Source organism: Engystomops pustulosus, chromosome 4 (genome assembly GCF_040894005.1).
Source record: "Engystomops pustulosus chromosome 4, aEngPut4.maternal, whole genome shotgun sequence".
NCBI classification, from domain to species: domain Eukaryota; kingdom Metazoa; phylum Chordata; class Amphibia; order Anura; family Leptodactylidae; genus Engystomops; species Engystomops pustulosus.
Window position 1 is genome coordinate 226,291,862 of NC_092414.1, and position 25,000 is coordinate 226,316,861.

At 51.6% G+C, this 25,000-nt stretch overlaps 1 protein-coding gene across 7 annotated transcripts in view; it reads left to right on the plus strand.

Moving 5' to 3' along the window:
- Positions 1-25,000, plus strand: part of LOC140128400 (thialysine N-epsilon-acetyltransferase-like) — a 71,393-nt gene that overhangs the window by 46,075 nt on the left and 318 nt on the right. For 2 of the 7 annotated variants that reach the window (XM_072150089.1, XM_072150094.1), the window contains 5 exons: positions 15,351-15,643; positions 20,129-20,180; positions 20,259-20,390; positions 21,744-21,845; positions 24,820-24,860. In XM_072150089.1, the coding sequence (XP_072006190.1) occupies positions 15,351-15,643; positions 20,129-20,180; positions 20,259-20,390; positions 21,744-21,845; positions 24,820-24,860 (620 nt within the window). The remainder of the gene's footprint in view (positions 1-15,350; positions 15,644-20,128; positions 20,181-20,258; positions 20,391-21,743; positions 21,846-24,819; positions 24,861-25,000) is intronic. The other 5 variants (XM_072150093.1, XM_072150090.1, XM_072150091.1 and 2 more) reach the window with 5 other exon arrangements.

Genomic DNA, 25,000 nt, shown 5'->3' on the forward strand with positions numbered 1-25,000 from the left:
CAGGGATGAGGTAATGGTGGTGATGTAGTGAGGGGGATGTACAGTGCAGGGATGAGGTAATGGTGGTGATGTAGTGAGGAGGATGTACAGTACAGGGATGAGGTAATGATGGTGATGTACAGTACAGGGATGAGGTAATGGTGGTGATGTAAGTGAGGGGGATGTAGTACAGGGATGAGGTAATGGTGGTGATGTAGTGAGGGGGATGTACAGTGCAGGGATGAGGTAAGGATGGTGATGTAGTGAGGAGGATGTACAGTACAGGGATGAGGTAATGGTGGTGATGTAGTGAGGGGGATGTACAGTACAGGGATGAGGTAATGGTGGTGATGTAGTGAGGGGGATGTACAGTACAGGGATGAGGTAATGGTGATGATGTAGTGAGGGGGATGTACAGTACAGGGATGAGGTAATGGTGGTGATGTAGTGAGGAGGGTGTACAGTACAGGGATGAGGTAATGGTAGTGATGTAGTGAGGGGGATGTACAGTACAGGGATGAGGTAATGGTGGTGATGTAGTGAGGGGTATGTACAGTACAGGGATGAGGTAATGGTGGTGATGTAGAGAGGAGGGTGTACAGTACAGGGATGAGGTAATGGTGGTGATGTAGTGAGGGGGATGTACAGTACAGGGATGAGGTAATGGTGGTGATGTAGTGAGGAGGATGTACAGTGCAGGAATGAGGTAATGGTGGTGATGTACAGTACAGGGATGAGGTAATGGTGGTGATGTAGAGAGGAGGATGTACAGTACAGGGATGAGGTAATGGTGGTGATGTAGTGAGGGGGATGTACAGTACAGGGATGAGGTAATGGTGGTGATGTAGTGAGGAGGATGTACAGTACAGGGATGAGGTAATGGTGGTGATGTAGTGAGGAGGATGTACAGTACAGGGATGAGGTAATGGTGGTGATGTAGTGAGGGGGATGTACAGTGCAGGGATGGGGTAATGGTGGTGATGTAGTGAGGGGGATGTACAGTACAGGGATGAGGTAATGGTGGTGATGTAGTGAGGAGGATGTACAGTACAGGGATGAGGTAATGGTGGTGATGTAGTGAGGGGGATGTACAGTACAGGGGATGAGGTAATGGTGGTGATGTAGTGAGGAGGATGTACAGTACAGGGATGAGGTAATGGTGGTGATGTAGTGAGGGGGATGTACAGTACAGGGATGAGGTAATGGTGGTGATGTAGTGAGGGGGATGTACAGTACAGGGATGAGGTAATGGTGGTGATGTAGTGAGGGGGATGTACAGTACAGGGATGAGGTAATGGTGGTGATGTAGTGAGGAGGATGTACAGTACAGGGATGAGGTAATGGTGGTGATGTAGTGAGGGGGATGTACAGTACAGGGATGAGGTAATGGTGGTGATGTAGTGAGGGGGATGTACAGTACAGGGATGAGGTAATGGTGGTGATGTAGTGAGGGGGATGTACAGTACAGGGATGAGGTAATGGTGGTGATGTAGTGAGGAGGATGTACAGTACAGGGATGAGGTAATGGTGGTGATGTAGTGAGGGGGATGTACAGTACAGGGATGAGGTAATGGTGGTGATGTAGTGAGGAGGATGTACAGTACAGGGATGAGGTAATGGTGGTGATGTAGTGAGGAGGATGTACAGTACAGGGATGAGGTAATGGTGGTGATGTAGTGAGGGGGATGTACAGTGCAGGGATGAGGTAATGGTGGTGATGTAGTGAGGGGGATGTACAGTACAGGGATGAGGTAATGGTGGTGATGTAGTGAGGAGGATGTACAGTACAGGGATGAGGTAATGGTGGTGTTGTAGTGAGGGGGATGTACAGTACAGGGATGAGGTAATGGTGGTGATGTAGTGAGGAGGATGTACAGTACAGGGATGAGGTAATGGTGGTGATGTAGTGAGGAGGATGTACAGTACAGGGATGAGGTAAGGATGGTGATGTAGTGAGGAGGATGTACAGTACAGGGATGAGGTAATGGTGTGATGTACAGTACAGGGATGAGGTAATGGTGGTGATGTAGTGAGGGGGATGTACAGTACAGGGATGAGGTAATGGTGGTGATGTAGTGAGGGGGATGTACAGTACAGGGATGAGGTAATGGTGGTGATGTAGTGAGGAGGATGTACAGTACAGGGATGAGGTAATGGTGGTGATGTAGTGAGGAGGATGTACAGTACAGGGATGAGGTAATGGTGGTGATGTAGTGAGGGGGATGTACAGTACAGGGATGAGGTAATGGTGGTGATGTAGTGAGGGGGATGTACAGTACAGGAATGAGGTAATGGTGGTGATGTAGTGAGGAGGATGTACAGTACAGGGATGAGGTAATGGTGGTGATGTAGTGAGGGGGATGTACAGTACAGGGATGAGGTAATGGTGGTGATGTAGTGAGGAGGATGTACAGTGCAGGGATGAGGTAATGGTGGTGATGTAGTGAGGAGGATGTACAGTACAGGGATGAGGTAATGGTGGTGATGTACAGTACAGGGATGAGGTAATGGTGGTGATGTAGTGAGGGGGATGTACAGTACAGGGATGAGGTAATGGTGGTGATGTAGTGAGGAGGATGTACAGTACAGGGATGAGGTAATGGTGGTGATGTAGTGAGGGGGATGTACAGTACAGGGATGAGGTAATGGTGGTGATGTACAGTACAGGGATGAGGTAATGGCGGTGATGTAGTGAGGGGGATGTACAGTACAGGGATGAGGTAATGGTGGTGATGTAGTGAGGGGGATGTACAGTACAGGGATGAGGTAATGGTGGTGATGTAGTGAGGAGGATGTACAGTACAGGGATGAGGTAATGGTGGTGATGTAGTGAGGGGGATGTACAGTACAGGGATGAGGTAATGGTGGTGATGTACAGTACAGGGATGAGGTAATGGCGGTGATGTAGTGAGGAGGATGTACAGTACAGGGATGAGGTAATGGTGGTGATGTAGTGAGGAGGATGTACAGTACAGGGATGAGGTAATGGTGGTGATGTAGTGAGGAGGATGTACAGTACAGGGATGAGGTAATGGCGGTGATGTAGTGAGGAGGATGTACAGTACAGGGATGAGGTAATGGCGGTGATGTAGTGAGGAGGATGTACAGTACAGGGATGAGGTAATGGTGGTGATGTAGTGAGGAGGATGTACAGTACAGGGATGAGGTAATGGTGGTGATGTAGTGAGGAGGATGTACAGTACAGGGATGAGGTAATGGTGGTGATGTAGTGAGGAGGATGTACAGTACAGGGATGAGGTAATGGTGGTGATGTAGTGAGGAGGATGTACAGTACAGGGATGAGGTAATGGTGGTGATGTAGTGAGGAGGATGTACAGTACAGGGATGAGGTAATGGTGGTGATGTAGTGAGGAGGATGTACAGTACAGGGGTGAGGTAATGGTGGTGATGTAGTGAGGAGGATGTACAGTACAGGGATGAGGTAATGGTGGTGATGTAGTGAGGAGGATGTACAGTGCAGGGATGAGGTAATGGTGGTGATGTAGTGAGGAGGATGTACAGTACAGGGATGAGGTAATGGTGGTGATGTAGTGAGGAGGATGTACAGTACAGGGATGAGGTAATGGTGGTGATGTAGTGAGGAGGATGTACAGTACAGGGATGAGGTAATGGTGGTGATGTAGTGAGGAGGATGTACAGTACAGGGATGAGGTAATGGTGGTGATGTAGTGAGGAGGATGTACAGTACAGGGATGAGGTAATGGTGGTGATGTAGTGAGGGGGATGTACAGTACAGGGATGAGGTAATGGTGGTGATGTAGTGAGGGTGATGTACAGTACAGGGGTGAGGTAATGGTGGTGATGTAGTGAGGGGGATGTACAGTACAGGGATGAGGTAATGGTAATGATGTAGTGAGGGGGATGTACAGTACAGGGATGAGGTAATGGTGGTGATGTAGTGAGGGGGATGTACAGTACAGGGATGAGGTAATGGTGGTGATGTAGTGAGGAGGATGTACAGTACAGGGATGAGGTAATGGTGGTGATGTAGTGAGGGGGATGTACAGTACAGGGATGAGGTAATGGTGGTGATGTAGTGAGGGGGATGTACAGTGCAGGGATGAGGTAATGGTGGTGATGTAGTGAGGGGAATGTACAGTACAGGGATGAGGTAATGGTGGTGATGTAGTGAGGGGGATGTACAGTACAGGGATGAGGTAATGGTGGTGATGTAGTGAGGGGGATGTACAGTACAGGGATGAGGTAATGGTGGTGATGTAGTGAGGGGGATGTACAGTACAGGGATGAGGTAATGGTGGTGATGTACAGTACAGGGATGAGGTAATGGTGGTGATGTAGTGAGGAGGATGTACAGTACAGGGATGAGGTAATGGTGGTGATGTAGTGAGGGGGATGTACAGTACAGGGATGAGGTAATGGTGGTGATGTAGTGAGGAGGATGTACAGTACAGGGATGAGGTAATGGTGGTGATGTACAGTACAGGGATGAGGTAATGGTGGTGATGTAGTGAGGAGGATGTACAGTACAGGGATGAGGTAATGGTGGTGATGTAGTGAGGGGGATGTACAGTACAGGGATGAGGTAATGGTGGTGATGTAGTGAGGAGGATGTACAGTACAGGGATGAGGTAATGGTGGTGATGTAGTGAGGAGGATGTACAGTACAGGGATGAGGTAATGGTGGTGATGTAGTGAGGGGGATGTACAGTACAGGGATGAGGTAATGGTGATGATGTAGTGAGGGGGATGTACAGTACAGGGATGAGGTAATGGTGGTGATGTAGTGAGGAGGATGTACAGTACAGGGATGAGGTAATGGTGGTGATGTACAGTACAGGGATGAGGTAATGGTGGTGATGTAGTGAGGAGGATGTACAGTACAGGGATGAGGTAATGGTGGTGATGTAGTGAGGGGATGTACAGTACAGGGATGAGGTAATGGTGGTGATGTAGTGAGGGGGATGTACAGTACAGGGATGAGGTAATGGTGGTGATGTAGTGAGGGGGATGTACAGTACAGGGATGAGGTAATGGTGGTGATGTAGTGAGGAGGATGTACAGTGCAGGGATGAGGTAATGGTGGTGATGTAGTGAGGAGGATGTACAGTACAGGGATGAGGTAATGGTGGTGATGTAGTGAGGAGGATGTACAGTACAGGGATGAGGTAATGGTGGTGTAGTGAGGAGGATGTACAGTACAGGGATGAGGTAATGGTGGTGTAGTGAGGAGGATGTACAGTACAGGGATGAGGTAATGGTGGTGATGTAGTGAGGGGGATGTACAGTACAGGGATGAGGTAATGGTGGTGATGTAGTGAGGAGGATGTACAGTACAGGGATGAGGTAATGGTGGTGATGTAGTGAGGAGGATGTACAGTACAGGGATGAGGTAATGGTGGTGATGTAGTGTGGAGGATGTACAGTACAGGGATGAGGTAATGGTGGTGATGTAGTGAGGAGGATGTACAGTACAGGGATGAGGTAATGGTGGTGATGTAGTGAGGAGGATGTACAGTGCAGGGATGAGGTAATGGTGGTGATGTAGTGAGGAGGATGTACAGTGCAGGGATGAGGTAATGGTGGTGATGTAGTGAGGGGGATGTACAGTACAGGGATGAGGTAATGGTGGTGATGTAGTGAGGGGGATGTACAGTACAGGGATGAGGTAATGGTGGTGATGTAGTGAGGAGGATGTACAGTGCAGGGATGAGGTAATGGTGGTGATGTAGTGAGGGGGATGTACAGTACAGGGATGAGGTAATGGTGGTGATGTACAGTGCAGGGATGAGGTAATGGTGGTGATGTAGTGAGGAGGATGTACAGTACAGGGATGAGGTAATGGTGGTGATGTAGTGAGGGGGATGTACAGTACAGGGATGAGGTAATGGTGGTGATGTAGTGAGGGGGATGTACAGTACAGGGATGAGGTAATGGTGGTGATGTAGTGAGGAGGATGTACAGTGCAGGGATGAGGTAATGGTGGTGATGTAGTGAGGAGGATGTACAGTACAGGGATGAGGTAATGGTGGTGATGTAGTGTGGAGGATGTACAGTACAGGGATGAGGTAATGGTGGTGATGTAGTGAGGGGGATGTACAGTGCAGGGATGAGGTAATGGTGGTGATGTAGTGAGGAGGATGTACAGTACAGGGATGAGGTAATGGTGGTGATGTAGTGAGGGGGATGTACAGTACAGGGATGAGGTAATGGTGGTGATGTAGTGAGGGGATGTACAGTACAGGGATGAGGTAATGGTGGTGATGTAGTGAGGGGGATGTACAGTACAGGGATGAGGTAATGGTGGTGATGTAGTGAGGGGGATGTACAGTACAGGGATGAGGTAATGGTGGTGATGTAGTGAGGGGGATGTACAGTACAGGGATGAGGTAATGGTGGTGATGTAGTGAGGAGGATGTACAGTACAGGGATGAGGTAATGGTGGTGATGTAGTGAGGAGGATGTACAGTACAGGGATGAGGTAATGGTGGTGATGTAGTGAGGAGGATGTACAGTACAGGGATGAGGTAATGGTGGTGATGTAGTGAGGGGTATGTACAGTACAGGGATGAGGTAATGGTGGTGATGTACAGTACAGGGATGAGGTAATGGTGGTGATGTAGTGAGGGGGATGTACAGTGCAGGGATGAGGTAATGGTGGTGATGTAGTGAGGGGGATGTACAGTGCAGGGATGAGGTAATGGTGGTGATGTAGTGAGGAGGATGTACAGTACAGGGATGAGGTAATGGTGGTGATGTAGTGAGGAGGATGTACAGTACAGGGATGAGGTAATGGTGGTGATGTAGTGAGGGGGATGTACAGTACAGGGATGAGGTAATGGTGGTGATGTAGAGAGGAGGATGTACAGTACAGGGATGAGGTAATGGTGGTGATGTAGTGAGGAGGATGTACAGTGCAGGGATGAGGTAATGGTGGTGATGTAGTGAGGAGGATGTACAGTACAGGGATGAGGTAATGGTGGTGATGTAGTGAGGAGGATGTACAGTACAGGGATGAGGTAATGGTGGTGATGTAGTGAGGAGGATGTACAGTGCAGGGATGAGGTAATGGTGGTGATGTAGTGAGGGGGATGTACAGTACAGGGATGAGGTAATGGTGGTGATGTAGTGAGGAGGATGTACAGTACAGGGATGAGGTAATGGTGGTGATGTAGTGAGGAGGATGTACAGTACAGGGATGAGGTAATGGTGGTGATGTAGAGAGGAGGATGTACAGTACAGGGATGAGGTAATGGTGGTGATGTAGTGAGGAGGATGTACAGTACAGGGATGAGGTAATGGTGGTGATGTAGTGAGGAGGATGCACAGTGCAGGGATGAGGTAATGGTGGTGATGTAGTGGAGGGAGGATGTACAGTACAGGGATGAGGTAATGGTGGTGATGTAGTGAGGAGGATGTACAGTACAGGGATGAGGTAATGGTGGTGATGTAGTGAGGGGGATGTACAGTACAGGGATGAGGTAATGGTGGTGATGTAGTGAGGGGGATGTACAGTACAGGGATGAGGTAATGGTGGTGATGTAGTGAGGAGGATGTACAGTACAGGGATGAGGTAATGGTGGTGATGTAGTGAGGAGGATGTACAGTACAGGGATGAGGTAATGGTGGTGATGTAGTGAGGAGGATGTACAGTACAGGGATGAGGTAATGGTGGTGATGTAGTGAGGGGGGATGTACAGTACAGGGATGAGGTAATGGTGGTGATGTAGTGAGGGGGATGTACAGTACAGGGATGAGGTAATGGTGGTGATGTACAGTACAGGGATGAGGTAATGGCGGTGATGTAGTGAGGAGGATGTACAGTACAGGGATGAGGTAATGGTGGTGATGTAGTGAGGAGGATGTACAGTACAGGGATGAGGTAATGGTGGTGATGTAGAGAGGAGGATGTACAGTACAGGGATGAGGTAATGGTGGTGATGTAGTGAGGGGGATGTACAGTACAGGGATGAGGTAATGGTGGTGATGTAGTGAGGAGGATGTACAGTACAGGGATGAGGTAATGGTGGTGATGTAGTGAGGAGGATGTACAGTACAGGGATGAGGTAATGGTGGTGATGTAGTGAGGGGGATGTACAGTACAGGGATGAGGTAATGGTGGTGATGTAGTGAGGAGGATGTACAGTACAGGGATGAGGTAATGGTGGTGATGTAGTGAGGAGGATGTACAGTACAGGGATGAGGTAATGGTGGTGATGTAGTGAGGGGGATGTACAGTACAGGGATGAGGTAATGGTGGTGATGTAGTGAGGAGGGATGTACAGTACAGGGATGAGGTAATGGTGGTGATGTAGTGAGGAGGATGTACAGTACAGGGATGAGGTAATGGTGGTGATGTAGTGAGGAGGATGTACAGTACAGGGATGAGGTAATGGTGGTGATGTAGTGAGGAGGGATGTACAGTACAGGGATGAGGTAATGGTGGTGATGTAGTGAGGGGATGTACAGTACAGGGATGAGGTAATGGTGGTGATGTAGTGAGGGGGATGTACAGTACAGGGATGAGGTAATGGTGGTGATGTAGTGAGGAGGATGTACAGTACAGGGATGAGGTAATGGTGGTGATGTAGTGAGGAGGATGTACAGTACAGGGATGAGGTAATGGTGGTGATGTAGTGAGGAGGATGTACAGTGCAGGGATGAGGTAATGGTGGTGATGTAGTGAGGAGGATGTACAGTACAGGGATGAGGTAATGGTGGTGATGTAGTGAGGAGGATGTACAGTACAGGGATGAGGTAATGGTGGTGATGTAGTGAGGAGGATGTACAGTACAGGGATGAGGTAATGGTGGTGATGTAGTGAGGGGGATGTACAGTACAGGGATGAGGTAATGGTGGTGATGTAGTGAGGAGGATGTACAGTACAGGGATGAGGTAATGGTGGTGATGTAGTGAGGGGGATGTACAGTACAGGGATGAGGTAATGGTGGTGATGTAGTGAGGGGGATGTACAGTACAGGGATGAGGTAATGGTGGTGATGTAGTGAGGAGGATGTACAGTACAGGGATGAGGTAATGGTGGTGATGTAGTGAGGAGGATGTACAGTACAGGGATGAGGTAATGGTGGTGATGTAGTGAGGAGGATGTACAGTACAGGGATGAGGTAATGGTGGTGATGTAGTGAGGAGGATGTACAGTACAGGGATGAGGTAATGGTGGTGATGTAGTGAGGGGGATGTACAGTACAGGGATGAGGTAATGGTGGTGATGTAGTGAGGAGGATGTACAGTACAGGGATGAGGTAATGGTGGTGATGTAGTGAGGAGGATGTACAGTACAGGGATGAGGTAATGGTGGTGATGTAGTGAGGAGGATGTACAGTACAGGGATGAGGTAATGGTGGTGATGTAGTGAGGGGGATGTACAGTACAGGGATGAGGTAATGGTGGTGATGTACAGTACAGGGATGAGGTAATGGTGGTGATGTAGTGAGGGGGATGTACAGTACAGGGATGAGGTAATGGTGGTGGTGTAGTGAGGGGATGTACAGTACAGGGATGAGGTAATGGTGGTGATGTAGTGAGGAGGATGTACAGTACAGGGATGAGGTAATGGTGGTGATGTAGTGAGGGGATGTACAGTACAGGGATGAGGTAATGGTGGTGATGTAGTGAGGAGGGTGTACAGTACAGGGATGAGGTAATGGTGGTGATGTAGTGAGGAGGATGTACAGTACAGGGATGAGGTAATGGTGGTGATGTAGTGAGGAGGATGTACAGTACAGGGATGAGGTAATGGTGGTGATGTAGTGAGGAGGATGTACAGTACAGGGATGAGGTAATGGTGGTGATGTAGTGAGGAGGATGTACAGTACAGGGATGAGGTAATGGTGGTGATGTAGTGAGGAGGATGTACAGTACAGGGATGAGGTAATGGTGGTGATGTAGTGAGGGGGATGTACAGTACAGGGATGAGGTAATGGTGGTGATGTAGTGAGGAGGATGTACAGTACAGGGATGAGGTAATGGTGGTGATGTAGTGAGGGGGATGTACAGTACAGGGATGAGGTAATGGTGGTGATGTAGTGAGGAGGATGTACAGTACAGGGATGAGGTAATGGTGGTGATGTAGTGAGGAGGATGTACAGTACAGGGATGAGGTAATGGTGGTGATGTAGTGAGGAGGATGTACAGTACAGGGATGAGGTAATGGTGGTGATGTAGTGAGGAGGATGTACAGTACAGGGATGAGGTAATGGTGGTGATGTAGTGAGGGGATGTACAGTACAGGGATGAGGTAATGGTGGTGATGTAGTGAGGAGGATGTACAGTACAGGGATGAGGTAATGGTGGTGATGTACAGTACAGGATGAGGTAATGGTGGTGATGTAGTGAGGGGGATGTACAGTACAGGGATGAGGTAATGGTGGTGATGTAGTGAGGGGGATGTACAGTACAGGGATGAGGTAATGGTGGTGATGTAGTGAGGAGGATGTACAGTACAGGGATGAGGTAATGGTGGTGATGTAGTGAGGAGGATGTACAGTACAGGGATGAGGTAATGGTGGTGATGTAGTGAGGAGGATGTACAGTACAGGGATGAGGTAATGGTGGTGATGTAGTGAGGGGGATGTACAGTACAGGGATGAGGTAATGGTGGTGATGTAGTGAGGGGGATGTACAGTACAGGGATGAGGTAATGGTGGTGATGTAGTGAGGAGGATGTACAGTACAGGGATGAGGTAATGGTGGTGATGTAGTGAGGAGGATGTACAGTACAGGGATGAGGTAATGGTGGTGATGTAGTGAGGAGGATGTACAGTACAGGGATGAGGTAATGGTGGTGATGTAGTGAGGGGATGTACAGTACAGGGATGAGGTAATGGTGGTGATGTAGTGAGGGGGATGTACAGTACAGGGATGAGGTAATGGTGGTGATGTAGTGAGGGGGATGTACAGTACAGGGATGAGGTAATGGTGGTGATGTAGTGAGGAGGATGTACAGTACAGGGATGAGGTAATGGTGGTGATGTAGTGAGGAGGATGTACAGTACAGGGATGAGGTAATGGTGGTGATGTAGTGAGGAGGATGTACAGTACAGGGATGAGGTAATGGTGGTGATGTAGTGAGGGGGATGTACAGTACAGGGATGAGGTAATGGTGGTGATGTAGTGAGGAGGATGTACAGTACAGGGATGAGGTAATGGTGGTGATGTAGTGAGGAGGATGTACAGTACAGGGATGAGGTAATGGTGGTGATGTAGTGAGGAGGATGTACAGTGCAGGGATGAGGTAATGGTGGTGATGTAGTGAGGGGATGTACAGTACAGGGATGAGGTAATGGTGGTGATGTAGTGAGGAGGATGTACAGTGCAGGGATGAGGTAATGGTGGTGATGTACAGTACAGGGATGAGGTAATGGTGGTGATGTAGTGGAGGAGAGGATGTACAGTACAGGGATGAGGTAATGGTGGTGATGTAGTGAGGAGGATGTACAGTACAGGGATGAGGTAATGGTGGTGATGTAGTGAGGAGGATGTACAGTACAGGGATGAGGTAATGGTGGTGATGTAGTGAGGAAGGATGTACAGTACAGGGATGAGGTAATGGTGGTGATGTAGTGAGGGGATGTACAGTACAGGGATGAGGTAATGGTGGTAATGTAGTGAGGGGGATGTACAGTACAGGGATGAGGTAATGGTGGTGATGTAGTGAGGAGGATGTACAGTACAGGGATGAGGTAATGGTGGTGATGTAGTGAGGGGGATGTACAGTACAGGGATGAGGTAATGGTGGTGATGTAGTGAGGAGGATGTACAGTACAGGGATGAGGTAATGGTGGTGATGTAGTGAGGGGGATGTACAGTACAGGGATGAGGTAATGGTGGTGATGTAGTGAGGAGGATGTACAGTACAGGGATGAGGTAATGGTGGTGATGTAGTGAGGGGGATGTACAGTACAGGGATGAGGTAATGGTGGTGATGTAGTGAGGAGGATGTACAGTACAGGGATGAGGTAATGGTGGTGATGTAGTGAGGAGGATGTACAGTACAGGGATGAGGTAATGGTGGTGATGTAGTGAGGAGGATGTACAGTACAGGGATGAGGTAATGGTGGTGATGTAGTGAGGAGGATGTACAGTACAGGGATGAGGTAATGGTGGTGATGTAGTGAGGAGGATGTACAGTACAGGGATGAGGTAATGGTGGTGATGTAGTGAGGAGGATGTACAGTACAGGGATGAGGTAATGGTGGTGATGTAGTGAGGAGGATGTACAGTACAGGGATGAGGTAATGGTGGTGATGTAGTGAGGAGGATGTACAGTACAGGGATGAGGTAATGGTGGTGATGTAGTGAGGGGATGTACAGTACAGGGATGAGGTAATGGTGGTGATGTAGTGAGGAGGATGTACAGTACAGGGATGAGGTAATGGTGGTGATGTAGTGAGGAGGATGTACAGTACAGGGATGAGGTAATGGTGGTGATGTAGTGAGGAGGATGTACAGTACAGGGATGAGGTAATGGTGGTGATGTAGTGAGGAGGATGTACAGTACAGGGATGAGGTAATGGTGGTGATGTAGTGAGGAGGATGTACAGTACAGGGATGAGGTAATGGTGGTGATGTAGTGAGGGGGATGTACAGTACAGGGATGAGGTAATGGTGGTGATGTAGTGAGGAGGATGTACAGTACAGGGATGAGGTAATGGTGGTGATGTAGTGAGGTGGATGTACAGTACAGGGGATGGTGGTGGATGTAGTTGAAGGAGGATGTACAGTACAGGGATGAGGTAATGGTGGTGATGTACAGTACAGGGATGAGGTAATGGTGGTGATGTAGTGAGGAGGATGTACAGTACAGGGATGAGGTAATGATGGTGATGTAGTGAGGAGGATGTACAGTACAGGGATGAGGTAATGATGGTGATGTAGTGAGGGGGATGTACAGTACAGGGATGAGGTAATGGTGGTGATGTAGTGAGGAGGATGTACAGTACAGGGATGAGGTAATGGTGGGGATGTACAGTACAGGGATGAGGTAATGGTGGTGATGTAGTGAGGAGGATGTACAGTACAGGGATGAGGTAATGGTGGTGATGTAGTGAGGGGGATGTACAGTACAGGGATGAGGTAATGGTGGTGATGTAGTGAGGGGGATGTACAGTACAGGGATGAGGTAATGGTGGTGATGTAGTGAGGAGGATGTACAGTGCAGGGATGAGGTAATGGTGGTGATGTAGTGAGGAGGATGTACAGTACAGGGATGAGGTAATGGTGGTGATGTAGTGAGGGGGATGTACAGTACAGGGATGAGGTAATGGTGGTGATGTAGTGAGGGGGATGTACAGTACAGGGATGAGGTAATGGTGGTGATGTAGTGAGGGGGATGTACAGTACAGGGATGAGGTAATTGGTGGTGATGTAGTGAGGGGGATGTACAGTACAGGGATGAGGTAATGGTGGTGATGTAGTGAGGAGGATGTACAGTACAGGGATGAGGTAATGGTGGTGATGTAGTGAGGGGGATGTACAGTACAGGGATGAGGTAATGGTGGTGATGTAGTGAGGAGGATGTACAGTACAGGGATGAGGTAATGGTGGTGATGTAGTGAGGAGGATGTACAGTACAGGGATGAGGTAATGGTGGTGATGTAGTGAGGAGGATGTACAGTGCAGGGATGAGGTAATGGTGGTGATGTACAGTACAGGGATGAGGTAATGGTGGTGATGTAGTGAGGGGGATGTACAGTACAGGGATGAGGTAATGGTGGTGATGTAGTGAGGAGGATGTACAGTACAGGGATGAGGTAATGGTGGTGGTGTAGTGAGGGTGATGTACAGTACAGGGATGAGGTAATGGTGGTGATGTAGTGAGGAGGATGTACAGTACAGGGATGAGGTAATGATGGTGATGTAGTGAGGAGGATGTACAGTACAGGGATGAGGTAATGATGGTGATGTAGTGAGGAGGATGTACAGTACAGGGATGAGGTAATGGTGGTGATGTAGTGAGGAGGATGTACAGTACAGGGATGAGGTAATGGTGGTGATGTAGTGAGGGGGATGTACAGTACAGGGATGAGGTAATGGTGGTGATGTAGTGAGGAGGATGTACAGTACAGGGATGAGGTAATGGTGGGGATGTACAGTACAGGGATGAGGTAATGGTGGTGATGTAGTGAGGAGGATGTACAGTACAGGGATGAGGTAATGGTGGTGATGTAGTGAGGGGGATGTACAGTACAGGGATGAGGTAATGGTGGTGATGTAGTGAGGGGGATGTACAGTACAGGGATGAGGTAATGGTGGTGATGTAGTGAGGAGGATGTACAGTGCAGGGATGAGGTAATGGTGGTGATGTAGTGAGGAGGATGTACAGTACAGGGATGAGGTAATGGTGGTGATGTAGTGAGGGGGATGTACAGTACAGGGATGAGGTAATGGTGGTGATGTAGTGAGGAGGGTGTACAGTACAGGGATGAGGTAATGGCGGTGATGTAGTGAGGGGGATGTACAGTACAGGGATGAGGTAATGGTGGTGATGTAGTGAGGGGGATGTACAGTACAGGGATGAGGTAATGGCGGTGATGTAGTGAGGGGGATGTACAGTACAGGGATGAGGTAATGGTGGTGATGTAGTGAGGGGGATGTACAGTACAGGGATGAGGTAATGGTGGTGATGTAGTGAGGGGGATGTACAGTACAGGGATGAGGTAATGGTGGTGATGTAGTGAGGGGGATGTACAGTACAGGGATGAGGTAATTGTGGTGATGTAGTGAGGGGGATGTACAGTACAGGGATGAGGTAATGGTGGTGATGTAGTGAGGAGGATGTACAGTACAGGGATGAGGTAATGGTGGTGATGTAGTGAGGGGGATGTACAGTACAGGGATGAGGTAATGGTGGTGATGTAGTGAGGAGGATGTACAGTACAGGGATGAGGTAATGGTGGTGATGTAGTGAGGGGGATGTACAGTACAGGGATGAGGTAATGGTGGTGATGTAGTGAGGGGGATGTACAGTACAGGGATGAGGTAATTGTGGTGATGTAGTGAGGAGGATGTACAGTACAGGGATGAGGTAATGGTGGTGATGTAGTGAGGAGGATGTACAGTACAGGGATGAGGTAATGGTGGTGATGTAGTGAGGGGGATGTACAGTACAGGGATGAGGTAATGGTGGTGATGTAGTGAGGGGGATGTACAGTACAGGGATGAGGTAATGGTGGTGATGTAGTGAGGGGGATGTAGTGTGAATGAAGATCCTCTAGGGATTAGGGTCAGATCAGTTTTGGTTTGGGTCAGATCAGTTTTGGTTTATGTGCTGTATGGGGCGGGATTTGTTGGATTACTTTGTCCTCCATATGGTGGTTGGGACACTTCGGCTTCCAGTGTCCAGGACTGATGGGTTTTTATGTCACTGTTAGGAAGGTCTCCGCTCCGGCTGCTCACAGATCCATCTCTCCGTACTGAAGTGGAACACTCCGGCCGTCAGCCTGTACCGCTCCCTGGGGGCCCAGAACCTGACAGAGGAGCCCGGGTACCAGGTGATGAGCTTCCAGGAGGAGGCACTGAGGAGCATGGCCGCCCAGGAGCCCCGACACCGGGAGGATACACAGAGGAGCATGGCCGCCCAGTGACCACGCAAAAGACTGAATCTGATCTTACATCCTCTGTGCTGCTGTTGGCTGTGATGTCATCTGTAAATACAATCTGTGATGTAGATATCTCCGCTGCAGTCCTTGGGTTCATTCACATATCAAACATACAGTATGAAATGGCTGATAACAGAGAGTAATAGTTTGTATCCCCCCTGTACAGTCTCCTCTCCCCGGGATATAGTGGCTGATAACAGAGAGTAATAGATTGTATCCCCCCCCCTGTACAGTCTCCTCTCCCCGGGATGTAATGGCTGATAACAGAGAGTAATAGATTGTATCCCCCCTGTACAGTCTCCTCTCCCCGGGATGTAATGGCTGATAACAGAGAGTAATAGATTGTATCCCCCCCCCCCCCCTGTACAGTCTCCTCTCCCCGGGGATGTAATGGCTGATAACAGAGAGTAATAGAGTGTATCCCCCCTGTACAGTCTCCTCTCCCCAGGATGTAATGGCTGATAACAGAGAGTAATAGATTGTATCCCCCTGTACAGTCTCCTCTCCCCGGGGTGTAATGGCTGATAACAGAGAGTAATAGATTGTATCCCCCCTGTACAGTCTCCTCTCCCCAGGATGTAATGGCTGTAACAGAGAGTAATAGATTGTATCCCCCTGTACAGTCTCCTCTCCCCGGGGTGTAATGGCTGATAACAGAGAGTAATAGATTGTATCCCTGTACAGTCTCCTCTCCCCGGGATGTAATGGCTGATAACAGAGAGTAATAGATTGTATCCCCCCTGTACAGTCTCCTCTCCCCGGGGTGTAATGGCTGATAACAGAGAGTAATAGATTGTATCCCCCCCTGTACAGTCTCCTCTCCCCGGGATGTAATGGCTGATAACAGAGAGTAATAGATTGTATCCCCCCTGTACAGTCTCCTCTCCCCGGGGTGTAATGGCTGATAACAGAGAGTAATAGATTGTATCCCCCCCCCCCTGTACAGTCTCCTCTCCCCGGGGTGTAATGGCTGATAACAGAGAGTAATAGATTGTATCCCCCTGTACAGTCTCCTCTCCCCGGGGTGTAATGGCTGATAACAGAGAGTAATAGATTGTATCCCCCCTGTACAGTCTCCTCTCCCCGGGATGTAATGTCTGATAACAGAGAGTAATAGATTGTATCCCCCCCCCCCCCCCCCTGTACAGTGTCCTCTCCCCGGGGTGTAATGGCTGATAACAGAGAGTAATAGATTGTACCCCCCCTGTACAGTCTCCTCTCCCCGGGATGTAATGGCTGATAACAGAGAGTAATAGATTGTATCCCCCCTGTACAGTCTCCTCTCCCCGGGGTGTAATGGCTGATAACAGAGAGTAATAGATTGTATCCCCCCTGTACAGTCTCCTCTCCCCGGGGTGTAATGGCTGATAACAGAGAGTAATAGATTGTATCCCCCCCTGTACAGTCTCCTCTCCCCGGGATGTAATGGCTGATAACAGAGAGTAATAGATTGTATTCCCCTGTACAGTCTCCTCTCCCCGGGGTGTAATGGCTGATAACAGAGAGTAATAGATTGTATCCCCCCTGTACAGTCTCCTCCCCCCGGGGTGTAATGGCTGATAACAGAGAGTAATAGATTGTATCCCCCCTGTACAGTCTCCTCTCCCCGGGGTGTAATGGCTGATAACAGAGAGTAATAGATTGTATCCCCCCTGTACAGTCTCCTCTCCCCGGGATGTAATGGCTGATAACAGAGAGTAATAGATTGTATCCCCTGTACAGTCTCCTCTCCCCGGGGTGTAATGGCTGATAACAGAGAGTAATAGATTGTATCCCCCCCTGTACAGTCTCCTCTCCCCGGGATGTAATGGCTGATAACAGAGAGTAATAGATTGTATCCCCTGTACAGTCTCCTCTCCCCGGGATGTAATGGCTGATAACAGAGAGTAATAGATTGTATCCCCCTGTACAGTCTCCTCTCCCCGGGGTGTAATGGCTGATAACAGAGAGTAATAGATTGTATCCCCCCTGTACAGTGTCCTCTCCCCGGGATGTAATGGCTGATAACAGAGAGTAATAGATTGTATCCCCCTGTACAGTCTCCTCTCCCCGGGGTGTAATGGCTGATAACAGAGAGTAATAGATGTATCCCCCCCCTGTACAGTCTCCTCTCCCCGGGGTGTAATGGCTGATAACAGAGAGTAATAGATTGTATCCCCCCTGTACAGTCTCCTCTCCCCGGGGTGTAATGGCTGATAACAGAGAGTAATAGATTGTATCCCCCCCCTGTACAGTCTCCTCTCCCCGGGGTGTAATGGCTGATAACAGAGAGTAATAGATTGTATCCCCCCTGTACAGTCTCCTCTCCCCGGGGTGTAATGGCTGATAACAGAGAGTAATAGATTGTATCCCCCCTGTACAGTCTCCTCTCCCCGGGGTGTAATGGCTGATAACAGAGAGTAATAGATTGTATCCCCCCTGTACAGTCTCCTCTCCCCGGGGTGTAATGGCTGATAACAGAGAGTAATAGATTGTATCCCCCTGTACAGTCTCCTCTCCCCGGGGTGTAATGGCTGATAACAGAGAGTAATAGATTGTATCCCCCTGTACAGTCTCCTCTCCCCGGGGTGTAATGGCTGATAACAGAGAGTAATAGATTGTATCCCCCCCTGTACAGTCTCCTCTCCCCGGGGTGTAATGGCTGATAACAGAGAGTAATAGATTGTATCCCCCCCTGTACAGTCTCCTCTCCCCGGGGTGTAATGGCTGATAACAGAGAGTAATAGATTGTATCCCCCCTGTACAGTCTCCTCTCCCCGGGGTGTAATGGCTGATAACAGAGAGTAATAGATTGTATCCCCCTGTACAGTCTCCTCTTCCCGGGATGTAATGGCTGATAACAGAGAGTAATAGATTGTACCCCCCCTGTACAGTCTCCTCTCCCCGGGATGTAATGGCTGATAACAGAGAGTAATAGATTGTATCCCCCCTGTACAGTCTCCTCTCCCCGGGGTGTAATGGCTGATAACAGAGAGTAATAGATTGTATCCCCCCTGTACAGTCTCCTCTCCCCGGGATGTAATGGCTGATAACAGAGAGTAATAGATTGTATCCCCCCCTGTACAGTCTCCTCTCCCCGGGGTGTAATGGCTGATAACAGAGAGTAATAGATTGTATCCCCCTGTACAGTCTCCTCTCCCCGGGATGTAATGGCTGATAACAGAGAGTAATAGATTGTATCCCCCCCTGTACAGTCTCCTCTCCCCGGGGTGTAATGGCTGATAACAGAGAGTAATAGATTGTATCCCCCCTGTACAGTCTCCTCTCCCCGGGGTGTAATGGCTGATAACAGAGAGTAATAGATTGTATCCCCCCCTGTACAGTCTCCTCTCCCCGGGGTGTAATGGCTGATAACAGAGAGTAATAGATTGTATCCCCCCCCCTGTACAGTCTCCTCTCTCCGGGGTGTAATGGCTGATAACAGAGAGTAATAGATTGTATCCCCCCCTGTACAGTCTCCTCTCCCCGGGATGTAATGGCTGATAACAGAGAGTAATAGATTGTATCCCTCTTGTACTGCAGCAGTAATGTAGGCGGGGTGTAGCCTGGCGCCTCCCCCTGTAGTCACATGATATAAAGGGGTGTGGCCAGGTTTAGGGGCGTGTCGCTATGGCCGGGTGCAGGGTCCGCGCTGCTGCTCCGGGGGACTGTGGGGAGATTCACCTCATGATCCGGGTAAGGGGGCGGGGCCGAGGAGCAGACCCTCTACAGGGAGCCGGAGGGGTCACACCTGTCCTGTGCTCTGCCCTCGCTACACCACGTGCTATGTGTACTCTGCACCTGCCCCGCCCCTCCGACAACAGTGACCTGACATCCTCTGTGCTGCTGGGAGATCCTCCTCCTCCTCCTCCTCCTCCTTGTAGTGTCCTGACATCCTCTGTGCTGCTGGGAGATCCTCCTCCTCCTCCTCCTCCTCCTCCTTGTAGTGTCCTGACATCCTCTGTGTTGCTGGGAGATCCTCCTCCTCCTCCTCCTCCTCCTCCTCCTCCTCCTCCTCCTTGTAGTGTCCTGACATCCTCTGTGCTGCTGGGAGATCCTCCTCCTCCTCCTCCTCCTCCTTGTAGTGTCCTGACATCCTCTGTGCTGCTGGGAGATCCTCCTCCTCCTCCTTGTAGTGTCCTGACATCCTCTGTGCTGCTGGGAGATCCTCCTCCTCCTCCTTGTAGTGTCCTGACATCCTCTGTGCTGCTGGGAGATCCTCCTCCTCCTCCTCCTCCTCCTTGTAGTGTCCTGACATCCTCTGTGCTGCTGGGAGATCCTCCTCCTCCTCCTCCTCCTCCTTGTAGTGTCCTGACATCCTCTGTGCTGCTGGGAGATCCTCCTCCTCCTCCTCTTTGTAGTGTCCTGACATCCTCTGTGTTGCTGGGAGATCCTCCTCCTCCTCCTCCTCCTCCTCCTCCTCCTCCTCCTCCTCGTGTCCTGACATCCTCATCCTCGTAGTGACCTGACATCCTCTGTGCTGCTGGGAGATCCTCCTCCTCCTCCTCCTCCTCCTCCTCCTCCTCCTCGTGTCCTGACATCCTCTGTGCTGCTGTTTTGGTCTCTTGTAGGAGTTGGCGGATTTCGAAAAGTTGTCAGATCAAGTGAAGATCACAGCGGAAGGTGCGTGAGGTCATGTGACCGGTGCGATGCTCTGCAGGTGATTAGGAGCACAACTCCCATCATCTTCTCTATTCACAGAACTACGCAGGGACGGCTTTGAGGAACCATCTCCCCTCTTCCGATGTCTGGTGGTGGAAAACAGCGAGGAGGAGGAGCAAGACACAAGTTGGTGCACAGCCCCGCCCCCTTCCTGTATATCCTGTGTGAGAGGTGGTCACAGCCCCACCCCCTGCCTGTATATCCTGTGTGAGAGGTGATCACTGCCCCGCCCCCTGCCTGTATATCCTGTGTGAGAGGTGGTCACAGCCCCACCCCCTGCCTGTATATCCTGTGTGAGAGCTAGTCACAGCCCCGCCCCCTGCCTGTATATCCTGTGTGAGAGGTGGTCACAGCCCCGCCCCCTGCCTGTATATCCTGTGTGAGAGGTGGTCACAGCCCCGCCCCCTGCCTGTATATCCTGTGTGATAGGTAGTCACAGCCCCGCCCCCTGCCTGTATATCCTGTGTGAGAGGTGGTCACAGCCCCGCCCCCTGCCTGTATATCCTGTGTGAGAGGTGGTCACAGCCCCGCCCCCTGCCTGTATATCCTGTGTGAGAGGTGGTCACAGCCCCGCCCCCTGCCTGTATATCCTGTGTGAGAGGTGGTCACAGCCCCGCCCCCTGCCTGTATATCCTGTGTGAGAGGTGGTCACAGCCCCGCCCCCTGCCTGTATATCCTGTGTGATAGGTGGTCACCGCCCCGCCCCCTGCCTGTATATCCTGTGTGATAGGTGGTCACCGCCCCGCCCCCTGCCTGTATATCCTGTGTGAGAGGTGGTCACAGCCCCGCCCCTGCCTGTATATCCTGTGTGATAGGTGGTCACAGCCCCGCTCCCTGCCTGTATATCCTATGTGAGAGGTGGTCACAGCCCCGCCCCCTGCCTGTATATCCTGTGTGAGAGGTGGTCACAGCCCCGCCCCCTGCCTGTATATCCTGTGTGAGAGGTGGTCACAGCCCCGCCCCCTGCCTGTATATCCTGTGTGAGAGGTGGTCACAGCCCCGCCCCCTGCCTGTATATCCTGTGTGAGAGGTGGTCACAGCCCCGCCCCCTGCCTGTATATCCTGTGTGAGAGGTGGTCACAGCCCCGCCCCCTGCCTGTATATCCTGTGTGAGAGGTGGTCACAGCCCCGCCCCCTGCCTGTATATCCTGTGTGAGAGGTGGTCACAGCCCCGCCCCCTGCCTGTATATCCTGTGTGAGAGGTGGTCACAGCCCCGCCCCCTGCCTGTATATCCTGTGTGAGAGGTGGTCACCGCCCCGCCCCCTGCCTGTATATCCTGTGTGATAGGTGGTCACCGCCCCGCCCCCTGCCTGTATATCCTGTGTGAGAGGTGGTCACAGCCCCGCCCCCTGCCTGTATATCCTGTGTGAGAGGTGGTCACAGCCCCGCCCCCTGCCTGTATATCCTGTGTGAGAGGTGGTCACAGCCCCGCCCCCTGCCTGTATATCCTGTGTGAGAGGTGGTCACAGCCCCGCCCCCTGCCTGTGACATCACTGATATGACTTTTCCCCTGTGTCCGGCAGGTCGGCGGCTGATGGGATATGCGCTGTTCTTCTTCACCTACAGCACCTGGGAGGGGCGCTCGCTGTACCTGGAGGATCTGTACATCAGGCCCCAGTATCGAGGTACAAAACGTCCTCCCCCCGGGACCTTAGAGTTATGGGGGGGGGGGCCCAATCTCCTGCGGCCCAGCGGTATTGGGAGGCCGATACTGGAGAACTAACATTGTCCCCAGACCAGCGATACCCGGGGGAGGCCCCTATGTGATAGATTTCCCCACCCACCCCTCTCCTCGGGGGAGGCCCCTATGTGATAGATTTCCCCACCCCCCTCCTCGGGAGAGGCCCCTATGTGATAGATTTCCCCACCCCCCTCCTCGGGGGAGGCCCCTATGTGATAGATTTCCCCACCTCCCTCCTCGGGGGAGGCACCTATGTGATAGATTTCCCCACCCCCCCCCCTCCTCGGGGGAGGCCCCTATGTGATAGATTCCCCCCCCCCCTCCTCGGGGGAGGCCCCTATGTGATAGATATCCCCACCCACCCCTCTCCTCGGGGGAGGCCCCTATGTGATAGATTTCCCCACCCACCCCTCTCCTCGGGGGAGGCCCCTATGTGATAGATTTCCCCACCCACCCCTCTCCTCGGGGGAGGCCCCTATGTGATAGATTTCCCCACCCACCCCTCTCCTCGGGGGAGGCCCCTATGTGATAGATTTCCCCACCCCCCCCCCTCCTCGGGGGAGGCCCCTATGTGATAGATTTCCCCACCCACCCCTCTCCTCGGGGGAGGCCCCTATGTGATAGATTTCCCCCCCCCCCTCCTCGGGGGAGGCCCCTATGTGATAGATTTCCCCACCTTCCCCCTCCTCGGGGGAGGCCCCTATGTGATAGATTCCCCCCCCCCCCCTCCTCGGGGGAGGCCCCTATGTGATAGATTCCCCCCCCCCCTCCTCGGGGGAGGCCCCTATGTGATAGATATCCCCACCCACCCCTCTCCTCGGGGGAGGCCCCTATGTGATAGATTTCCCCACCCACCCCTCTCCTCGGGGGAGGCCCCTATGTGATAGATTTCCCCACCCACCCCTCTCCTCGGGGGAGGCCCCTATGTGATAGATTTCCCCCCCCCCTCCTCGGGGGAGGCACCTATGTGATAGATTTCCCCACCTTCCCCCTCCTCGGGGGAGGCCCCTATGTGATAGATTTCCCCACCCACCCCTCTCCTCGGGGGAGGCCCCTATGTGATAGATTTCCCCACCCACCTCCTCGGGGGAGGCACCTATGTGATAGATTTCCCCACCCCCCCTCCTCGGGGGAGGCACCTATGTGATAGATTTCCCCACCTTCCCCCTCCTCGGGGGAGGCCCCTATGTGATAGATTTCCCCACCCACCCCTCTCCTCGGGGGAGGCCCCTATGTGATAGATTTCCCCACCCACCCCTCTCCTCGGGGGAGGCCCCTATGTGATAGATTTCCCCACCCCCCTCCTCGGGGAGGCACCTATGTGATAGATTTCCCCACCCCCCCTCCTCGGGGGAGGCCCCTATGTGATAGATTTCCCACCCACCCCTCTCCTCGGGGGAGGCCCCTATGTGATAGATTTCCCCACCCACCCCTCTCCTCGGGGGAGGCCCTATGTGATAGATTTCCCCACCCACCCCTCTCCTCGGGGGAGGCCCCTATGTGATAGATTTCCCCACCCACCCCTCTCCTCGGGGGAGGCCCCTATGTGATAGATTTCCCCACCCCTCTCCTCGGGGGAGGCCCCTATGTGATAGATTTCCCCACCTTCCCCCTCCTCGGGGAGGCCCCTATGTGATAGATTTCCCCACCCACCCCTCTCCTCGGGGGAGGCCCCTATGTGATAGATTTCCCCACCCACCCCTCTCCTCGGGGGAGGCCCCTATGTGATAGATTTCCCCACCTTCCCCCTCCTCGGGGGAGGCCCCTATGTGATAGATTTCCCCACCCACCCCTCTCCTCGGGGAGGCCCCTATGTGATAGCAGTGGCAGACATCTGTTTAAATACCCCAAAATAGCGAACAGTCTGAGGAAAGCGCCAACTGCGACCCTTAGTAAATGAGCCCCATGGTTTTCTTAAAGGGAACCTGTCAGCGGGGCTCATTTCCATTGGTGACAGGTTCCAGTATGATGATAACATTCAGCTGCCGCCCCCGGTTGTGCCTTCATATTGACGAGAGGAGATGAGCTTCGTGCTAGCAGACGATGTTATGATATAAAGGCACCACCCACTTGGGGGGGGGGCGGGGTCACCGGGGGGGGGGGGAATGATGGTGTTATCCAATTATTAGTCATTTACAGATGAATTAAAACATCTCTATTAGAACCTGTCAGCATTGGAAATGAGCCCTGCTGACGGGTTCCCCCTGCGGCCGCACACATGGTGGAGGATTGGCTGGACGTGGCGTTTGGAGGGTGTCCCTGCTCCGGGAGGTGTCGGATGGGCTCTGCTGCTTGGGCAATCATCAGTGTCCGCTCTTGGAGGAAGCACTGACCGACCCCAAGTCCTGCAATAACCCGCTCCACAGCTAATTCCAGCCAATCACCGGCCTGGATCCCATATTAACCCTTCAGTAATATGGCAGGTGTCATTGCTGCATCCTGACAGTAGGTGGCAGATAACTCGTCAGGGGATGGGGACCATCCAGCGGGACATTACAGCCTGCAGCAGCACAGAGGGTCCTGTACATTGTACTAATCTTACTGGATGGATACAGCACTGGAACCAAGCTACTGGAACAATATGGTACCAGAACCGAGATTACTACATGGATTCAGGACCTGAACCTGTGGTATAAGTCGTCTCCATGTAGTTCCACCTCATAGGGGCAGATGACAGAGAGTCCCATAACATTGGCCCCCGGGAGTAGTCTTGGGGTCCTGCTCCAGGTGTTGGGGTCCAGTATGCGGAGCTTGTAACGCAGGTGAGCTCTGTGGTTCGCTTGTGGGGGGCAGCAGGATTTTCCTCTAATTTAGTATTTGTATTTATTTGTTTTTGTTACATAATTTGCCCCCCGGGAGGTCAGAGAAGCCCCCGGAGCCGTCACCTTCCTCCTCTGTAACCCCTCCATGTTTTCCAGGTAAAGGCATCGGCTCCCGACTATTCACTGCAGTCACAGAGGTGAGTCTGTAGGGTGACATCGCTGTTGCCGTCTGTCTGTCTGGGGGGGTGGCGGCGGTGTTGCCCGGGGTGGGGGGTGGCGGCGGTGTCGCCCTGTCTGGGGGGTGGAGGCGGTGTCGCCCTGTCTGGGGGGTGGGGGG